The sequence below is a fragment of the Limulus polyphemus genome, unplaced genomic scaffold (genome assembly GCF_000517525.1).
Source record: "Limulus polyphemus unplaced genomic scaffold, Limulus_polyphemus-2.1.2 Scaffold1916, whole genome shotgun sequence".
Lineage (NCBI taxonomy): Eukaryota > Metazoa > Arthropoda > Merostomata > Xiphosura > Limulidae > Limulus > Limulus polyphemus.
Window position 1 is genome coordinate 132,998 of NW_013667526.1, and position 19,226 is coordinate 152,223.

Genomic DNA, 19,226 nt, shown 5'->3' on the forward strand with positions numbered 1-19,226 from the left:
TTTATTTTTGTTTTATAAAGTATAGCCATACCAATATGTTTTTTGTTAAAGGATTGTGTTGTCTGCATTGTGGGTAAGTGTTTACAGGGGCAAGATAAAGTTACACCAGATTCCTTGACCAGTGCATATGCTATGTAGACATAAAATGGTTTTTAAGGTTACAATGTCTTGCAGTTTGAGGTCAAACCTGAAGGAAAAATGTAGTATATAGGCAAACCATGCATTTCCTGCCTTCTTATTTTAATAAAGAATGTTTCAAAATTTGTCAGGTTTTCAGGTGTATTTAAAGTTTTCATATAACATGTGGTCAAGAATGCCATTAAATATTTTTTGCTCCAGCTACTCATTGTTCTGTTTCATTCATCTGAGATAACATCTGGCCTGCCCTTGGAGGAAGTAGCTGTGAAGATTTACCTTGTTTTGGTCAGGTGATATCTCAAGGTTGTACAACTTTCCATATTTTCTAAAATGAATGATCAGTTACGTGTATAGCACAAGTCACTCTAGGAAAGAATTATGTTACCATTTTAACTATCTAACACTAGGACAGTGCAGAATAAGGTTTTAAACTGAACAGTCTGGTAGCTAGATGAACTTTCATTGAGTACAGTTTGGGGAGAAACTCAACAGCCAAGGCTCAGTTCGGGAAAAGTGACTGTTTTTTTTTATAAATAAAAATTGCTTATTGTATTTCTATGAATTTGTGTTCATTCTCTCTATTTCTTACTTCATTTATTAATCTGTAATAAAAATATTGTTGAATCTCTTGTTATCCTGAAAACCTATCTTGACACTCTAAGGGAAGTCAATTATACCTCAAAATTAGCGTAAATTTCTTTCCATGGTTTCAGAAACATTTTATAAATTTATTTGTTGAAAGAAATGTTCATGTTGTTGTAGATAATTCTTAGCCAGCCACCTTTATCTCTAAGACATATTCTAACCATGCAATCTTTATAATGGGATGGTTGTATGAACTTTGCTTGAACACTTTTTGTTTCTGAAAAACCAATAACTTCCATTATTGCCTATAGAATTATTACAGAAATTTTGGTCTTTTGATGTGTAAGCTAATAACAGAGCAACTGAACCGAATTTATAAAATGAAACCATAAAAATATATTATGGTAACTTACATTCCACAATAGAATATTTTGAACTGAAGAATTTTAAGGAAGTTATTTTTTCTAACCTATTGGTTAACAACTTAGTTGATTTCAACCACAATAATTAGAAATTAAAAAGGAATATTGCATAAAATGTCAAAAAATTATTTATAAAAACATTAAAAGAAATGTTTTTAATTTTCTGAAAGAATATTCCATCTGTTACGTCTCCGTTTGTTAATTGATTTTTCCGTAACTTCGTTCCCACGAAACTTTAACGACACAAGTCCTTACTTAATAAAACTGGTTTATTCTTTCCGAATATAACTTTACGATACACTTAATTTCAATATTCGTGCTAAAACAAACGCTATAATTCACAACGAACGTTTCACGTGCTCGACTCAACTGTCAATTACACATTACGTTGTTCCCGTCACATCTTGACCGTCTTATATATCACAGAATACCGAAATCTAGTAAACGCTAGAGCATTCAGGAAGGGACAGGATCCTTCTTGAAGTTAATGACGTGTTACTAGCGTCACATGACTTCCGCTGTCGTAACAATACTGATTTTCCCTAATATCCTATAACGAACGAACGTTAACTTCAACAATACCCTGTGACTGCAGTTCAATTACTCACTATCTACACACACATTATTCTCCGTCACGTTGTCAACCTCTTTTATTTACCACACTACCCTATATCTAGTAAATGCTAGAGCATTCGCCAAGGTACAGGATAGTTCTAGAAAATAGGTGGCGCCACACCAGTCACGTGACCTCGATGACGCAACACATCCAATTGTGTTCTCAGTAAAGTTTTCAGATGGAATAGATAATGTTTTTCAATTCATCTTTCTACTAACAAATAGTTTATATTTTGTTCTGGTATGAAATAAATAACGTGTATTTTGTAATATGGTAGTTTTGTCTTTAAAAAAAAGATATTCATTGAACTTTTGCTTATATGTATTAATAAATCTAAACATATTTTTGCCATTTTGAGATCACAGGGTAATTAAGCTGTAAATGTTTCCTTTATTTTTCTTAAGTACCCAATCACTTTTAATTATCTTTACCTAAGAGTCCTTGTTTAATCAAAATATATATATATATATACCCAAGTCAAAACTTGATTGTAATATTGTTTCTTGTAGAGTTGAAAGGAGAGAGAGAGCACGATTAAAATCAGTAAAGTTCCAAGGAAAGAGCATCATAAGTGATGGAAAGGTAAGAGAATTGTGTATTTTTTGAAAGAAACTTTCAAATAGTATTGCAAGTATTAATACACAGTAAGTGATAGGACTGAATTTTATGTCCAGTCCATTTCTCAGTTAATGAGGTGGAACATTTTATCCCATCAATACTGGATATATTTACATATTACTCCACTACATGCTTTACTTTCTAATAAATTGCTCCCCCAATGGCTCAGCAGTAGGTCTGAAGACTTATGGGCCGGGATTTCTTAAGTGTCCAATTTGATGTCGCTAGTGTTGTGGGGCAAATTTATCTGAGTATGGACCTTACACAAATATATAATGATTTCTTAATTATAGATGATGGACAGAGTTTTCCAAGCATATTTAATATGTTGAGTTTGTATTAAGTTTTTTCAGCAACTCAAGGATATAAACAATGTCGGGGTGTTAAAAGTAGCATGTCACCAGCATAAAAATTTAATTTCAAAGCAGTAACACAAACATAAATATTGTAAGCATGACTCAAGCCTTTATTGTGATTAATTAGTAAACATTTATGTTTTGAAAATTTATTATTAGCTGATTGTCCCATTACTTTTTCACATATAAAAATATACAAAATAACATGTCACCATAATCATGTGTTCTCCTTTACCGTTGTTTATTTTCAAAGCAATAATGCACATTTTTTAGTAAATAAAAAGATTAGAGTCTAAAATCAATCCAGGAAGTATATAATTTGATTTTATCACACTCCAAACACAGGGTATTAAGGGATATTTTGGGTATGTCCAGTTGCAGCTTGTAATAAAATTAGTTTTTTTAAGCACATGATCTCCTTTATGCATATATCTAGTGTAGATATTCAGATTATGTAATTCTGTTATATCGTTATACACAACAGCCAAGACATTTGTTCTTATCAATAACTGAAAGGGTAAGAGTAAATTGCATTCTTCGGTGAAAATCACTGAACATGAAATTGCTTGAACTACTTTATGTGTTCTCCTTTCCTTCAGTTTTACTTTAGAGGGGAATATATGGAGTGCATAATGCTTTTCCCACCATATTTAGTTTCCACCATGTGCAGATGATTAAGGTAGGATGGATTTCAAATGTATTAGTCACAGATCAACTCATTTTCCTGAAAGAAAACTCCTTGAAAGTGGGATTACATAACAAGTGTGTATCTCTTTTACTGTATAACTGACATTCAGGTTGTATGTGTGGTGGTAGTTTTAGGTTTAAATGACTGATAAACTACAAAGCTAAATCTGTAAGCAATAATTAGAGGTCTATTTAGAAAAAACAGATAATTGGGGGACATGGTTAGATGCATGTAAAGGAGTTCACAGAATGGGTAAAGGAGATCACCATTTTAATTCAACTCATTATATATGCTCTGCACTTCTAAGTATAATGTCATATTATAATAAAAGCTTACATTTATGATCTGCGGAAGTAGTCTAATACAAAATAATTGTTCTTATTGGCCTGCTGTAGCTGAATTTATTGTAGAAATGTAAAAGAGATCACATTAATTTCTACACCTGTCTTTGTTAATATACAGGGGTTGTATGCATTTTGATGATGGGTTTCATATTTGTATGTTTAGAATGGATTGTAAACAATGTAGGCAGCTGAAATATTATCAGAGAAAAAAGGCAGCAGAAGGGAAAACCTTCTTACAATTTGTTTGTTTTTTGCCTTTTTATTCGAGGTACAATATAATCTGGTAAAGGAGAACACATGTGGAAAACAGTAGTCATCTTCATCAAGGTGGAAAAATATGACAGAATGTAGCCTGAGTGCTAGATTTTTGGTGCAAAGTTTTTCAGTAGTAATAGTTTCAAAAACTATATAAATCATACTTATAGGAGAAGAATTTTTTTCAACATTTTCCAGTTGAAAAATGGACACTTAAGAAAGCCTGGCCCTTATAATACTGAAAACTGGGTTTCAATATCTGTTGTAGGTACAGCACAAATAGCCCACTGTGTAGCTCTGTGCCTAATAACAAACAAACAAACTCTAATAAATCTAAAAATGACTAACATTGTATATGTTTTGTTTTCGACCACATAATTTCATGAGACTGGATGAGCAATGCAGGTAAGCTTGTCATGTGAGATATAAATGTATTAGGTAGATAAATCTTGGCTTGTTAATGGTATTACTTGGTTTTAATATTATAGGTCAAACACAGCTAGAAACCAGAATTTGATAATTCCATTTTAAAAATGCATGTCTACTGTTAACTTCAGTTTTTATCACAGCTTTCATTTATTCTTAATAGAATACATTAGATAGAAAGAAGAAGAATTTTTCATTTTCCCGAAAGTTCCCCTTTATGAAAAGCAAAGAGAACAGTACAGAAGATGGTAGTGATGGAGAAAGTAAGTAAGGTGTTCCTTTTATATTTTAACATATAGTTGCCAACAGTATAGAAGATTTTGATAAATAAATTAAGTTTGGTATTTACTATTTGTTTAGTTTAAAGTAAAGACAATGCTACAAAAGGTGACAGTGATGGTCAAAGTAATCATAATTTAGGTGTTATTTATATATTTTAGGCTTAAAGTACAGAGAAGTTGGTTGTGATTAAATTATGAAGTGTAAATTAAAGACAAAGATTCTGAAGATTAAGCTGATGGAGAAAGTAAATTAAGTGGTACTTGTTTAGTTTATCGACTAATCCAACAGTACATTAGGTGATTATCGAAAGGAAGGTATGTTTGGTATTTGTTGTCTAGTTTAAAATAAAGTAAAAATTACAGAAGATGATAGTAATAACAAAGTAATATAAATATTGTTACGTCTCTGGTCGTTTGTTAATTTCCCGTATAATTTCTTTCAGATGAAACTTTAGCGATACAAGTTCTTTCTTGAATAAAACTAGTTTATTCTTTTTTTAATACAACTTTTCAATACACTTAATTTCCACAGTCAGTATGACTTAAACACATGCTATAATTCACAACGATTCACGCACTTTACCTACGGTCACTACCGCGCTTGACTCAATTGTCCATCTCAGTCTCTGCCTGTCTGCAATTATTTCCTTGTCATCACTTTATTTGCCGGCTTATATACTATAGAAGCATACATCTAGATTACACTCATCTCTTCTAGATACTCTTCACATGTTACTAGAATCACGTGACTTCTGCTGTCGTAACAATATGTTTCTGATGTGAAAAATATGTTGGGAGTTTATTCTTTAGTTTAAAAAAAGGTGAAAGCATCAAAGATGGTAGTGATGGAAAGGTAAGTTAGGTGTTTTCCTTTCATTTGAAAGGTAAATATAAAAAGAACTATTACAAAGACTGTATTTTTGTTTAATTGTCTCAAAATTTTGAAAATGGTTTACTTTAAAGTTAGGATAATAGTAATGTAAAAGTATTTTTGTATTAGTGTAAATTTTCTTAGTTTTTAATCTACAGGTTCACATACTGTTATTATACTTGAAGCTCTTTTACTGAATTGTATTTTTTATTACCATCTTTATGCTGCAGGAGATGGCTCTCCTACAAAAGGTTAGCTTATAGTGTATTAAGAACAAAAGATAATATAGCAGAAATATTGGAGATCTACTTTTGAATTGTGCTTCAAATTAAATGTCATTAAACTTATCCTATACTAGTATTACATTTTGATATACTGTACATCATTTTTCCAATAAAGCTCTTATTATGACAAGCCTTGAAAACAGTAGTTTTAAGCAGTATTATCACCAATAGTTCTATCTAATTTAATAAAATAACTTAATACTTGATAAATCTACATATGCTTGTAATCACACAGTATGCTCTTTATTGACACACCACTTACACACTATGATGTGCACGTGACCTCTTTCACTGTGAAACAATAGTATCAAACTGTCTAGCCTAAAGTCAATTCAAGTACATTTCATTACAGTTTTATGTCATAATAAAAAATAAGGCTTATATTATGATCAGATTATTGACCTAGCAAACTGATAATAACTAATTTTGCTTTCAACTGCAATTTTAGCTGGGTATAGGCTTTATTTTCCATTGTATGTTTGAGTATAATATTTTTTCAAACTTTTGACGGGCTATTAATGCATTTTTATTTTCTTTAGGTGCAGATCCAGTCTCTATTACAAACACCAGTGACAATGAAGCTGGAAGCTTACGTAGGTATTCCATGGTTTGTTTAATTAATCTTTTAATATGTTTTTCTTACCTTAATTTTTTATTCTATATCTTAAATGTAAAGTGGTAACTAATTCAATAATATATGCAATTATTGCCTGACATGTGGAAAGCTTTTAATTCCATATGATATCAGGTATTATATATAAACAAGTTAAGTCAAACAACTATTGTCAGAAAATGTGGAAAATCAGCAACAGATGGGAATAGTTAACAATATTTCTTGAAGAAAATGTGAAGTTGGAATAACTACTTGCATTCATATGTATTAATTTTTCTTTTATTTTTAATTATCTTTGCTTTTTGTTTTAATTACACAAGGTATATAAGTTTCTTCAAATTATATTAGTATTTCAACCAAAAAAAGCAGAATAAATATTCATAAAAATAGCATGAAATTCACAAAACTGGAAATTGAAGAAATATATGGAAGATTGAACCCACTTTGTAATTGAAGGATATATCTTTGCTATATATTTAATGTTTTAACTATTTTTACACATTCTAAAACCACTGAAAAGTTATATTTCCTGTAGATTAATGCAAATAAATTGAGAATAGATTTCTTTTCTTTCTTCCAGGTGGACAGGAAGAACCTATACTCTCTTATGAAGCTGTTACACACAAAAAACGTAAATATTTTTATGGTGAAATTATATTAAATATATATATATATATATAAATTTTTGAATATATTGCTATGACACATTTTTTCTTTTGTTTTGTTATATGAAAGAAAAAAAATAATTATTTACATTCCAAACAACAGTAATTCATCAATCTATTTACATGTAAAATTCCAACATTTATAAAAAAAATTGTATAAAGTAAAAGAAAAGTATTTCAGTATCAGTTGTATGTGGCACTAAAATGTAACCATAAATAAGCCTGTTTGTTAAATGTGATCATTAAAAATTAACAATCCAAACAGAGAAAACTACAGTAAGAACACTGAAGAAACAATAAGGCTGAAATGTTATTTTGTAACTATTAACTCAAAATCAAATATAGATTGACTAAAAAGAACATGAAAAAAAAATATTTATCATTGAGCATGATTTTATTCACTTTTGTTAGGCATAAAAAAAAGTGAAAATATAGCTTAAACACAGTGACGTCTACACATAATGAACAATAAGATCATTTTGTGTCTGTTCACAATAGTAACCTCTTATATGTGGCAATTGTGATTTAGAATTTGTTATTAAAGAAAGTTTTCTACTTATAATGCTTCACCCAATCTCAAATTTAACTCTTCCCAATTTGATTTGGTCATTTTTATTTAACTTGTACAATTCTTTAATGAATCTTCATGATTTTATATCCTGGCATACATTTCCCTTTGACTGTGTTTTGAAATTAGAAAGTTAATGTTTTTACAAAATATAAAAGAAATCAAAATGTGGTAAACAATATTTTATTAGTTAGAACTTTCAAGTTTATGATTGAATACTAGCCACAGCAAGAATTATGATTGAAAATGTGTTTGATATCATTAACTTATGATCAGAGATGGTTTTTGGTAATGGCCACTATCTTGGTTTTTATTACATATATTTTAATATTGACCATTGTCTTAGCATACGGTTATAGATGATATTGTACTAACCTCTGGTAGAGTTTACAAGTAATGCTGTGGTTAACATTAATTGACTTGATTCTAGCTTCTTGATCAGTTTTAATTCAATTTAAATTATATATATCCATTTACAAAAAAATCATTACTTTTTTTAACATTTTAGAAAATTTCACGTTTTTTTTCTGTAATAAACATCAAAAGACCTAAGTTTCAAAACTGAGAAATGTTTATTTTTCATAATAACAAGTCAAACTGATAAATTAGTTAAATATAATTTATCTTTGTTAATATACCTTGTCTGTATTAACTTCTTACATGTAGCATTCTAACTATATGAAAATAAAATTTAACTGGGGATAATTTTATATCTGTTTTCTCTTTCTCTCTCTCTCTAATTAGTTACTTACACTAGGCCAGTAATTATCCTAGGTCCATTAAAAGACAGGATTAATGATGATCTCATCTCTGAACTACCAGAGCAATTTGGTAGTTGCATACCACGTAAGTATTGTTATGTACATTTTAAATATTTTTCCATTTACCTCAAAATCACTGAGAACTTTAGCTGTGTATCTTAAATGTATTTTTTCAGTGTACCTCAGAAACATTGTTTTATATTTGAATATCATGAAAGTATTAGTATTTCATTGTATGTCTTATATTATAACTTGGAAATATCATTTTCTAACTGTATAAGTTGGAAGTATTGTTTTTTACTTGTATTTCCTTTTGTGCATTGATTTCTAACTGTGATTTTCAGATCTACTTTCATTTCTATGACATTATTTTCTCATATTATAACTTGTAAGTGCTGTCTTTGAATACTTTTTGTAATTCTGTGCTTCTATTCTTGTTGTCACTGGAAGTTCAACCTCTGATTGTGTAATTTTCATGCAGCCCTCAGAGATTTCCTGGTCACAGACTGTATGAAATGTTTGAAGCAAGTGTAACTTACCTTTGTGTTTCCACATGAAGTCTATTCCCAATATAAATTCTTCCTCATTGTCAGTTATCTACACATCAGCTGTGCAGAGAAGCTTTCCTCTATGAAGTAATTTCCAAACTGTCCTCTTATAGGAACTTTATGACCATTTCCTATGTACATCAATTCATCTTTTTGATTCATCTCTGAGAGTAGTTTCTCAGCTTTCATTACCAGATCAGTTCAGATAATAGGAGGTATAGAACCAGAGTCAATCAATATTTAGAAAGGATTCCTATCAATGAACCCATTGACATGTGGACTGATTTCTTTAAATAATGAACTCATTATCTTAATTGAGGCAGATAGTGTATTCTCATCTTCAGGATATTATCTCCTTACATTACTATTAATGGTTGATTTATCATAGTCTTAGGTGTAATGTCCACATTACCTACATGTTTAGCAGTTTAATTTTCCTGTCATCCTTTGAGAGCAGTTTCTGTATCCTAAATGCTTTGGTCTGCAGTTCCAGGAAATATTAACTTTTAAGTTGAAATTTAAACATATTCTGTCCTGAGGTGTACTTCTTCCATTCTGAATATACAGTTGAGTAATTAATCCTGATAGATTTCCATCAGGGAGAGTTCATGTTTCCACCTTGTTTGATTTAATGATCCCATAATTATTAGATGGCACTTCTAGTTGTTTATCTGCAACTTTAATTGGTTCAGATTCTAATTCAATGTGGCTTAATTCATACATCTTATCCACTATAGCATCTATGAATTGGTTGCATGCAGTGAATATATTATTTCATTAAGAGCATTTGGATATGATAATTATGGGCAAGTCTTTCCACATTGCTCCCCAGTGGCCCAGCAATATGTCTGTGGACTTATAATGCTAAAAACTGGGTTTTGATACCCATGGTTGGCAGAGCACAGATAGCCCATTGTGTAGCCTTGTGCTTAACTATAAATAAATAAACTTTCCACATTTTTAGCAGGTTTGACTTGGGTCTTGTCCTCTCTCATTATTCTACTCATAAATTTTATTTTAGGAAATTCCTTCTCATGTGACTCACCAATGGTGTTTGATAAGGTGGTTGCAAATGCTTGATAATTATTACAGTGCTCTGTTAGAAGGTTACTTAATGCTGTAAAAGCTGGTCCTTTTAAATGAGCAGCAAGATGAATAGTTTGTTATTCAATATTCCATCCATTGACACTAGGAAATTATTTCAAATAGTACCTGACATGCTTTCTCTGGTACCTCATCACTATAGTCTGTTGATTTTTGGATCGGGTAATGTATTTTAAATGGCCTATGTGTTATACTTCATAATATTTATGAAAAGTGATTAGTTGGAGTTATCCAGGAAGATCCTGTAGTTATACTGGTGCTACAAAACATGTGCAATAAAACATCTATCGAAACAGAACACCAAAAGATTTTAGAGGTTTTTAAACAGAATGGTTACACCTCCTCCTGCATCAAAAACTCCCTGAAAAAGACCACAACAGAAAGAAGAGATCAGAAAAACACTACCACTACTACCATTTACCTCCTCTATCTGCAAAATTTCAGTGAAAAACTCAAACGCATAGCCAACAAATTCAACATAGAAGTCCGGTGGAAATCCTACAAGACATTAAGTTTCCATTCTGGTAAAAAACAAACAGCAATCTACCAATGAGAAACACAAAAACATCATTTATGAAATTCTGTGTTCCTACAACGAAACATACATTGGAGAAATGGAAGAAGACTCATGACAAGAATAAAAAAACATAAAGACAGTACAAGACTCATGAAAACACAAAATTCAGCCATTGCAGAACACGCCATTACAACTGGAAAAACTAGAATCATCGACACAAACAAATTTTGAAAGACAAGAAAAATTAGAGAATTATTTTATATTAACACAATTAAACCTTCGCTAAAGATTCTGGATTAAAGATGAGTAACCTGTGGCTACCATTGGTTGCATCTACAGGAAATCTCTCCTCCATTCAAAAACAGAGATAAACCAACCAATCATAACACACTCTCCACAATCCACCAGAATACTATAAAGACCAATAACACCGTACACACGCTGAAGACAAATGATGGAAGACTTTCGAAATGTCGTTTTCTACACTTGTGTCTCTACAACCGGCAGTTGCTGTCCATCTACAAAGTTTCATCAAAAATGTTTCATTTCTTCCACAACATCTTCTTCAGTTAAATTAACTAACACTCAATAATTGTACATAATAGATTCTAACAAAACAATTTAACTTACCTACTAAATTTTTCATTCACACAGTACTTCCTGTATCTCTACTTCTTCATCAAAACATAAACTCAATATTTACAGCACTGAAACTCACTAATTCAGATTCAATGTAAATTACTAATAGAATCAGGAATCAATAAAATCTACTCTAGTCTAGCAAAAAAAAACTATAAAACTTTGGAGAAAATTACAGATGTTGCATCTTCCTCATACGATGTCAAACCTCCCTATGGCTAAAAAATGAGAACAAACATTTATGTTAAAAAAGATTTTCTGTAAGAATATCAAAGAGCTTATGGTACAGTGGACTAATTGTAACTTCATCGTCCTAATTAAGTCAGTTCTTTATCCTCATTATTTTTTTTCTACATGAATGACCAATTTTTTTCATATTATGAAATGCTATGACTATTAATTCATTGAGTGGGAATGGTTATAAGATAGTTAAAAAGTAAGATGATTTAGTTTTAATGTTTTTCATTGTAACAGGAGGATAATTGAGTATAATAACTACTTATTCACTAGTCTATTAATAGAAATGAATCATAAAAGTAATATATAAAAAGATGTGTAATAAAGAGAATGTACGGTATTAGATAGTATGTTAATTTAAAAAATCAAGCTTGAAAACACTTGCAAATGAAACATATAACAAGCAACTACATAATAATGTAGGATAACAGATATGACATATAAAAAAATACTACTTAGACAAGCTGAAACTAATGGTACTGTAAGTATTTCTTTTTTAATTTTTACATTATTGAGAAAGCTAGTTTTGATATGCAACAGTGTATAAATTAAGTCTGTGTTGATACTGATGACAATTAGTATAATTGGGCTCTTTTTGACTTGCATAATTAGAATATCAAACTGCCAGATAAACGTTAAGCTCATTAAGAAACCCCCCAAAAAGTTTTTATCAAATATTTAGGAAGATGGGTAACACCAGTGATTTTAATATGTCACTTTATTAGGTTAGAGAAAACTATATTTTCATGGAATATATGTACTACTTAAATGATCATTATACAGTATGATCAATTAGATATTTAAAATTGATATTGTTAAATGATTTTCTGTAGCTTATGGAGCTTTAAGACTGTCTTTTATGAGGCTGTTTGCCATGATTTTCCTTCTATTTTATATCTGGTACATGGCATTGTCTTATTTGAAAATTATATAAATATAAAAAATAATTTTTTATATTATATTGGCTGCACTGTAACACATAATTTTTACAGCATTTCATAAGTTTCTTTTCAAGGTCTTCAATTTTCTTTTATATTTTAAATTCTAGGACAAACTTTTAAAAGCTTTATTTGAATTATAGATACCACTCGACCAAGGAGAGATTATGAAGTTGATGGCCAAGACTATCACTTTGTGGCTTCTAGAGAGCAGATGGAGAAAGACATTCAGAACCATTTGTTCATTGAAGCTGGTCAATACAATGATAACTTATATGGTACAAGTTTGGCCTCTGTTAGGGAGGTTGCAGAAAAGGTGAGTTTACAAGAAAAAATAATGTTAATTTTATTGTATGAAAGATAATTTTACAGGTTTCAAATAAAAAATTATACCAGGGCTGAAATAAAATCTGTTAAATTTATTAAATAATTTTATAAGTTGGTATTTAATTTCCTGAAAAATGGTTATCATGAATAACAATTTTTATATACAATGCAGTAAAAACAAAATTTCTTAAGATGTTTTGATAATGATTTCTACAATGAGTATAAATAACTAATGAATGATTATAGTCATCATATTAAGAATAGTTGAGAGAATGATAGTTTATTGTTCTATTGAGTAAAACTTACTTTTATTTCGCTATCAAGAAAATATTATTCAATGCAGTAAAAGCAAAATTTCTCAAAATGTTTTGAAAACTCCAGAAATTATATCTTTTTAACTTCATAAGGGTACCATGTAGGAATGACTTATGAGGTGTGAGCAGCGGCAGTTATTTGTTGGAAATATAAATCAAATAACTGTCTTAGAAGGTTCAAAATTAACTATAATTATAATTCATATCTAGCTGTGTTTCTCCCTAGTTGGAAAATCTGTTAGTTGTAAATACATGTTATCTTAAAATCTTTAAGGGAAGAAGAAAAAAAATATTATTTGTAAATTCTACATAATACTAAAAACTAGATTATTAATTACATTTATAACAGTATAACTGAAGCAAGTTATTTATTTTATATCAGGGTAAACACTGCATTCTAGATGTAAGTGGCAATGCTATCAAACGGTTACAGGTAGCAGGACTGCATCCTATTGCTATTCTCATTAAACCTAAATCAGTGGATACTGTAATGTAAGTATATTTTAATTGATCGTTTGAAATTGTTAAATTTAAATTTTAAAATAATGGTGTAGATGGTTTGATGGTCGTAGTTTTACTTCAACAAATATTAGTAAAGATACAGTATCAAAAAGTTTGCATGAACTCTGGATTAGCTAGGAATGTTTACAAATTTTGGTAGAATTTAGTATTCTATATTTATCAGCTAGCTGGGAATTAAAAGATATATCTTAGAATAATTAAAAGCAATTTTCAAATTTAACATAAAAACAACTAATATTTAAAGTAAATTTCTGGTAAACAGTGAGAAAAATTGATTAAAATAGAATGACTAAATGTTCAAAACAGTTGTCAATTTAGTGTAGTGTCTCAATTAAAGTATTATATTGAACAGTGGCATATAATAAATTCAAAAATTTGACAAAAATTAAGTAAGTGTCAAGATGCATTAATCATTCACACTTTTTTATTGTAATTACTAATTAAGAGGCAGCACTTTTCCACACAAGTTTATCTGTAAAAGGAATTTAAAATACAATGAAAAAAACGTTCAAAATATAAAATGCATCCATTGCACATTGCAATTAAGATAATATTAACCAACTTGTACATTAAAAGTAAAACAAAATCATCAGAATTATACATCATAAAAGCATGGTCCTAATGTGTGCACTTAATACACAAAAAATAAAGTGATATGTGAAATAAAAATATTGTCTCCGAAATACCTTATAATTTAATTTACTTCTAAGTTTCTCAAAGAAATATTCTTCTTAGCAAAGCCATAACTGTAAATTTATAAAATCCTTAAAAAAGATTAGTTTAAATGAGAAAGTGATTCCTTCAACTTTTAACAAGTTCTTAAAATATAATTATAAAAAATGCTCTACTTGGACACCTTACACAGGATTTATGTTGATTTATTCTGAATCTAATATTCTCATTCTTATCCACCAAAATTTCTTTGCAAATAACACAAAAAATACATGTAAATATAATTCTTTCAGTTGTAAATAAACTCTGTTAATTATACAACTAGCATATCCCGTGCTATTTTGCATTTATTTGTAATATTCACATAACCTTGTCAAATAATTAACATTGGACATCATTGTATTTGTGGAAGTCTGGAACCTCAGAACTTTATTTTTATAACAAAGGTATCTTTTTAAAGATTTTGTTTGTCCAGAAGCTTTTAAAACCCTACAGTTATTTTTTGTGTTTTTGAATTTATCTGAAACAAGTGGTATGATGATGTTACTAATGGAGTTACATAATTATCTCTACTTTTTTCTGGTGAGCCAAACTAGTGTGGAAAAAGAAAATTACATTATTTATGATACTGCTCGATGATACATTCAAGAATTAAATGAGAAGAGATGGAGAAATCTCTACACCTAAAAGAGTCGGCAAAAAAGGCCTTAATATTTTAAGTATTACACATTACTATACACATAAACCTGAGAGTGTAAAATTTGAGTGATAAAACTTTATATTTTGAAAAAAATTGATTTTTTTGAAAAAATGAACTAACCTCCTGTATCTTAGTAGTTGAAATAATATCGACTTTCAGTTGAGTCCAGCTGGTCCTTCTTATGATTCCTTATGTTTCTAACCTTAGCAATTACTTTAGAAGGATCTATTTTTTCTTGTAATAACAGTCTATATTTCTGAAGAATTGTGTTGAATTTTCAAGTACACTGAACACTTTCAGGTTAAGAATAGTAAGTGCTCTAACTAGAAGTTTGGTAGAATAAGTATTGTGGAGTTAAACTGAACTTCTAACCTGAATGAGTTGATTGGATTCAAAAGAATGTTGTGAAGAGCATACAGTTTTTTATCTGCAGAATAAGACAAATGTACAATTCTTAACAGGTACAGGTAGGTTTGTTTGTTTGTTGTTAAACACAAAGCTATACAATGGGATATCTGTACTGTGCCCAACATGGGTATCGAAACCTGAATTTTAGCATTATAAACCTTCAGGCTTATCACTAAGTTACTGGGGTGGGGGCAGATATACGTAGGATGAGTGCATAAACACAAAAGGACACTACTACTCTGTTGCTATTGAGAGTTCTATCTCAGAAAAAAGTTTAGAAAAACTCTGGACAAGAACTAGAGAATCAATCACTTATACATATTACAATAGTCAACTCTTCCACAATACATTGCTTGTCATTCTATAAGTAAAAACAGGGAGGACATAGCCTCCAGATATTTTTAAACCTATGCATGACCAATGTCACTATATATAGAACACATTAGTGTAAGTTTAACTAATCATTCAGTGACATCTTACATCCTTAATAATGTATGACTAGCTCAATAACTTAGATTGCAACATTCTTTAGCAAGTTATCTGTTAGCTTGTACAACACATGCACTAAATATATGTTCAAATAATTTGAATGAACGAGAAATGTTCATCTTTGTAAACTAAAATGAGAAACATACCACAGCAGGGAAACAAAGATTTTGTAATTATAAGATTCTTAAGTCCTCCAGTATACTGCACATGATTCTTATTTATCCACTGGAGGATGAAAGACTCATGTTTCATAGTTTCCACCAAAATCTGCTTTATTGCCTGAGAAACCTTTTTTGACTGAGGCAGTTTTTGCAGCATATTCCACAGAGTTCTGTAAACATTGTTCCTTCTTATGTATTTAAACAGTAGCATATCGAGAAAGACAAAAGAAGCAAACGTATTTGAAATCTAGTTTCTTGGTGTCAGTAAAGTCACCATACTGCCACATAATTTCTTTAAACTCCCTTTACCTAAGTTTGGCCTCAACCTGCCTTAGAAAACCAAGTATCTCAGTTGATACTTTTGTGCTCTCCACCATTCACTTAAGTCCCAGAAAACTAAGTTTTTTTTCATGACAGAAAACAAAATCAGCATCTTACTTGAAAGGTAAACAGATGACATGAAAGAACTTCAAGCAACTCATACTGAAGATCATAATTTAACAATCATGCTTTAGCAGTACACTGAAATACTTAGCCTTCAACGATAAACCTGATGTTGATCTTCTTGTACTTTTCACAGTTATCACAATTCAACAAATCAATTTCAAGAAACTTCATAAGAGATGTTTGTAGTTGTAATAAGATTTAATTTAATAATGTTACGTATCTACTTGTTTGTTAATTTCCGGTATAAATTATTCTCGAGGAACTTCAGCGAAAGAAGTCCTTTCTTAAATAAAACTAGTTTATTCTTTCTCAGTACAACTTTTCAATACACAGAATTTCCACAGTCACTTTAACTTAAACACATGCTATAATTCACAACGATTCACGCACTTTACTTACAGTCACTACTGCTTGCTTGACTCAATTATCTGTCCCTATATCTGCAATTTTTTGACAGGCTTATATACTAAAATAGAGGGCGCCTGGAAAAGATTAGAGTTGCCAGGAACAGTCATGATCCTTCTAGAAACTCCAGCACCCATGCTTCCAGCGTCACATGACTTCCGCTGTCGTAACACTGCCCCTTCCTTAGTATTGTTCTTCCCGAACAATAGCCACTTACATTAAAGCAATAGATGATTAACAATAACTTAATTAAATGTACAGAATTTACAAATACAAAATTAAAATTCAACAAAGTCTCTTAATTTTACGGGACGTATCTTTTTCCGTACTGATCTCCGTCTCGTTGGCTTCTGCTTCACATGAGGTTCATCTGCTCCATCAGGAAATGTCCTATTATCAGTAACAGTCACATCAGTGGTAGTAACTTCATTAAGGGCTTCACTGTTTCCCTTCTCAAAACCGGGTAGAGTTTCTTCCCTCAACAGTGGCTTTTTTCAGGTGACATGTCTTCAGCAGCAACATTTGTTCCATTGTTCACTTTGTTCCAACTGAAATGTCCTGGACCGTGATAATGCAAAAGCCTGTTGGCATGCACCACCTTTGGCTTACCTCGCCAACCACAATTTATTCGCAAAGTCACGTCTGACAGACGATCCACTATGTCATATGGGCCTTCCCATGGAGAAGACAACGTAGGAGACTTCCCTTTGGTCTCACTGGGATTATACAACCACACCTTATCTCCTGGTACAAAGCTGAATTCAGTAGATTTCTTATCATAACATAGTTTCATGTTAGACGTTTTTAAGTTTGAATACACTTGATGATGAATATCATCCATCCTTTTAGATAACACTTTCACGAACTCTGACACATTTTCAGGCAACTCTTCATAAGGTGGGCATCCTATTATCAGATCCACTGGCAACCGAAGTTCCCGACCACACATCAACTTTGCTGGAGTGTATCCAGTGGCTTCATGCTCTGCTGTTCTATAGGCCATCAACAGTGTAGAGAGTAAGACATCCCAGTCATCTTGGCAGCTATTACAAAACTGCCAATTCCTATCCCAGTGTCCAATTGTACTTTTCTACCATCCCATCAGACTGTAGGTGAAGTAGCGTTGTCCTGGTCTTTCGATGCCAAACAACTTGCAGCATTCTTGGAACACAGCTGATTCAAAATTACACCCTCGATCTGAATGCAGTTCTTATGGCATACCAAATCTGAAGAAGAAGTCACTAATAGCCAAAGCTACAGTTGTAGCTTCCTGATTTGGGATTGTATATGCCTCAGGCCACTTGGTGAAATAATCCATCACCACACAAATGTACTTGTTTCCAGCACGAGTTTGGGGCAAAGGACCAGCAATGTCAATGTCTACTCTTTCCATTGGTGTGCCAACTTGATATAACTTCATTGGAGCACGTCCCTCATGCTTGGGTCCCCTTTTAGCACAACATGTACTGCAGGTCCAGTAAAATCTCTGTCGTAGGTGACTCAATGTCTTCTTAACTCCGAGATGACCTCCTGTTAAACTATCATGAGATAGATGCAGCACAACTTCCCATAACTTTCTCGGTATAACTGTTTTCCAGGTCGTCACTTTCCTATCTGCGGTTTCCCATCTCCAAAAAAGAATACCCACTTCAAGCTTCATCTGGTCCCATTGTGCCCAATAGTTCTTTGTCACAGGGATTAAGCTAGACACCTTATCCCAAGCAGAGTGCAAAACACTTGCTTTTAGGAAATCACTTATTCAAATCTTGGTCTTTCTCCTGCTCTGCTTTAATATCTATACCTGGTCTGTCCTGATGGTAAACCTTGCACCATAGAGGTAAGGATGGAAATATGTCAGACTCTTTACTATAGAAAGGAGTTCCCTCCATGTTACACGGTAGTTTCTCTCTGGTCTACTCAGAACCCTACTGAAGTAGGCCACCACATGTTCGTTTTCGCCCACTTTCTGAGACAACACTCCTCCAATTCCGACATTACTAGCATCACAATCCAGTATGTATGGCAGTGAGGGATTTGGAAGCTTTAAAATGGAGCTGAGCCCTGCTTGGGAGAAGGTGTCTAGTCTAAGCCCTGTGACAAAGAACTACTGGGCACAATGGGACCAATTGAAGCTTTAAGATGTTATTCTTTTCTGGAGATGGGAAACTGCAGATAGGAAAGTGATGACCTGGAAAACAGTTATACGGAGAAAGTTATGGGAAGTTGTGCTGCATCAATCCCATGATACTGTAACAGGAGGACATCTCGGAGTTAAGAAGACATTGAGTCACCTAGACAGAGATTTAC

At 31.5% G+C, this 19,226-nt stretch overlaps 1 protein-coding gene across 2 annotated transcripts in view; it reads left to right on the top strand.

Moving 5' to 3' along the window:
* The window catches only part of LOC106465346 (disks large homolog 1-like), a 112,492-nt gene that overhangs the window by 87,729 nt on the left and 5,537 nt on the right, over positions 1–19,226 (top strand). Inside the window, exons 10-17 of one of the 2 annotated variants that reach the window (XM_022393208.1) lie at positions 2,271–2,343; positions 4,612–4,711; positions 5,831–5,851; positions 6,424–6,477; positions 7,078–7,128; positions 8,475–8,576; positions 12,618–12,790; positions 13,498–13,607. In XM_022393208.1, coding sequence (XP_022248916.1) covers positions 2,271–2,343; positions 4,612–4,711; positions 5,831–5,851; positions 6,424–6,477; positions 7,078–7,128; positions 8,475–8,576; positions 12,618–12,790; positions 13,498–13,607 — 684 coding nt within the window. The remainder of the gene's footprint in view (positions 1–2,270; positions 2,344–4,611; positions 4,712–5,830; positions 5,852–6,423; positions 6,478–7,077; positions 7,129–8,474; positions 8,577–12,617; positions 12,791–13,497; positions 13,608–19,226) is intronic. The other variant, XM_022393209.1, reaches the window with a different exon arrangement.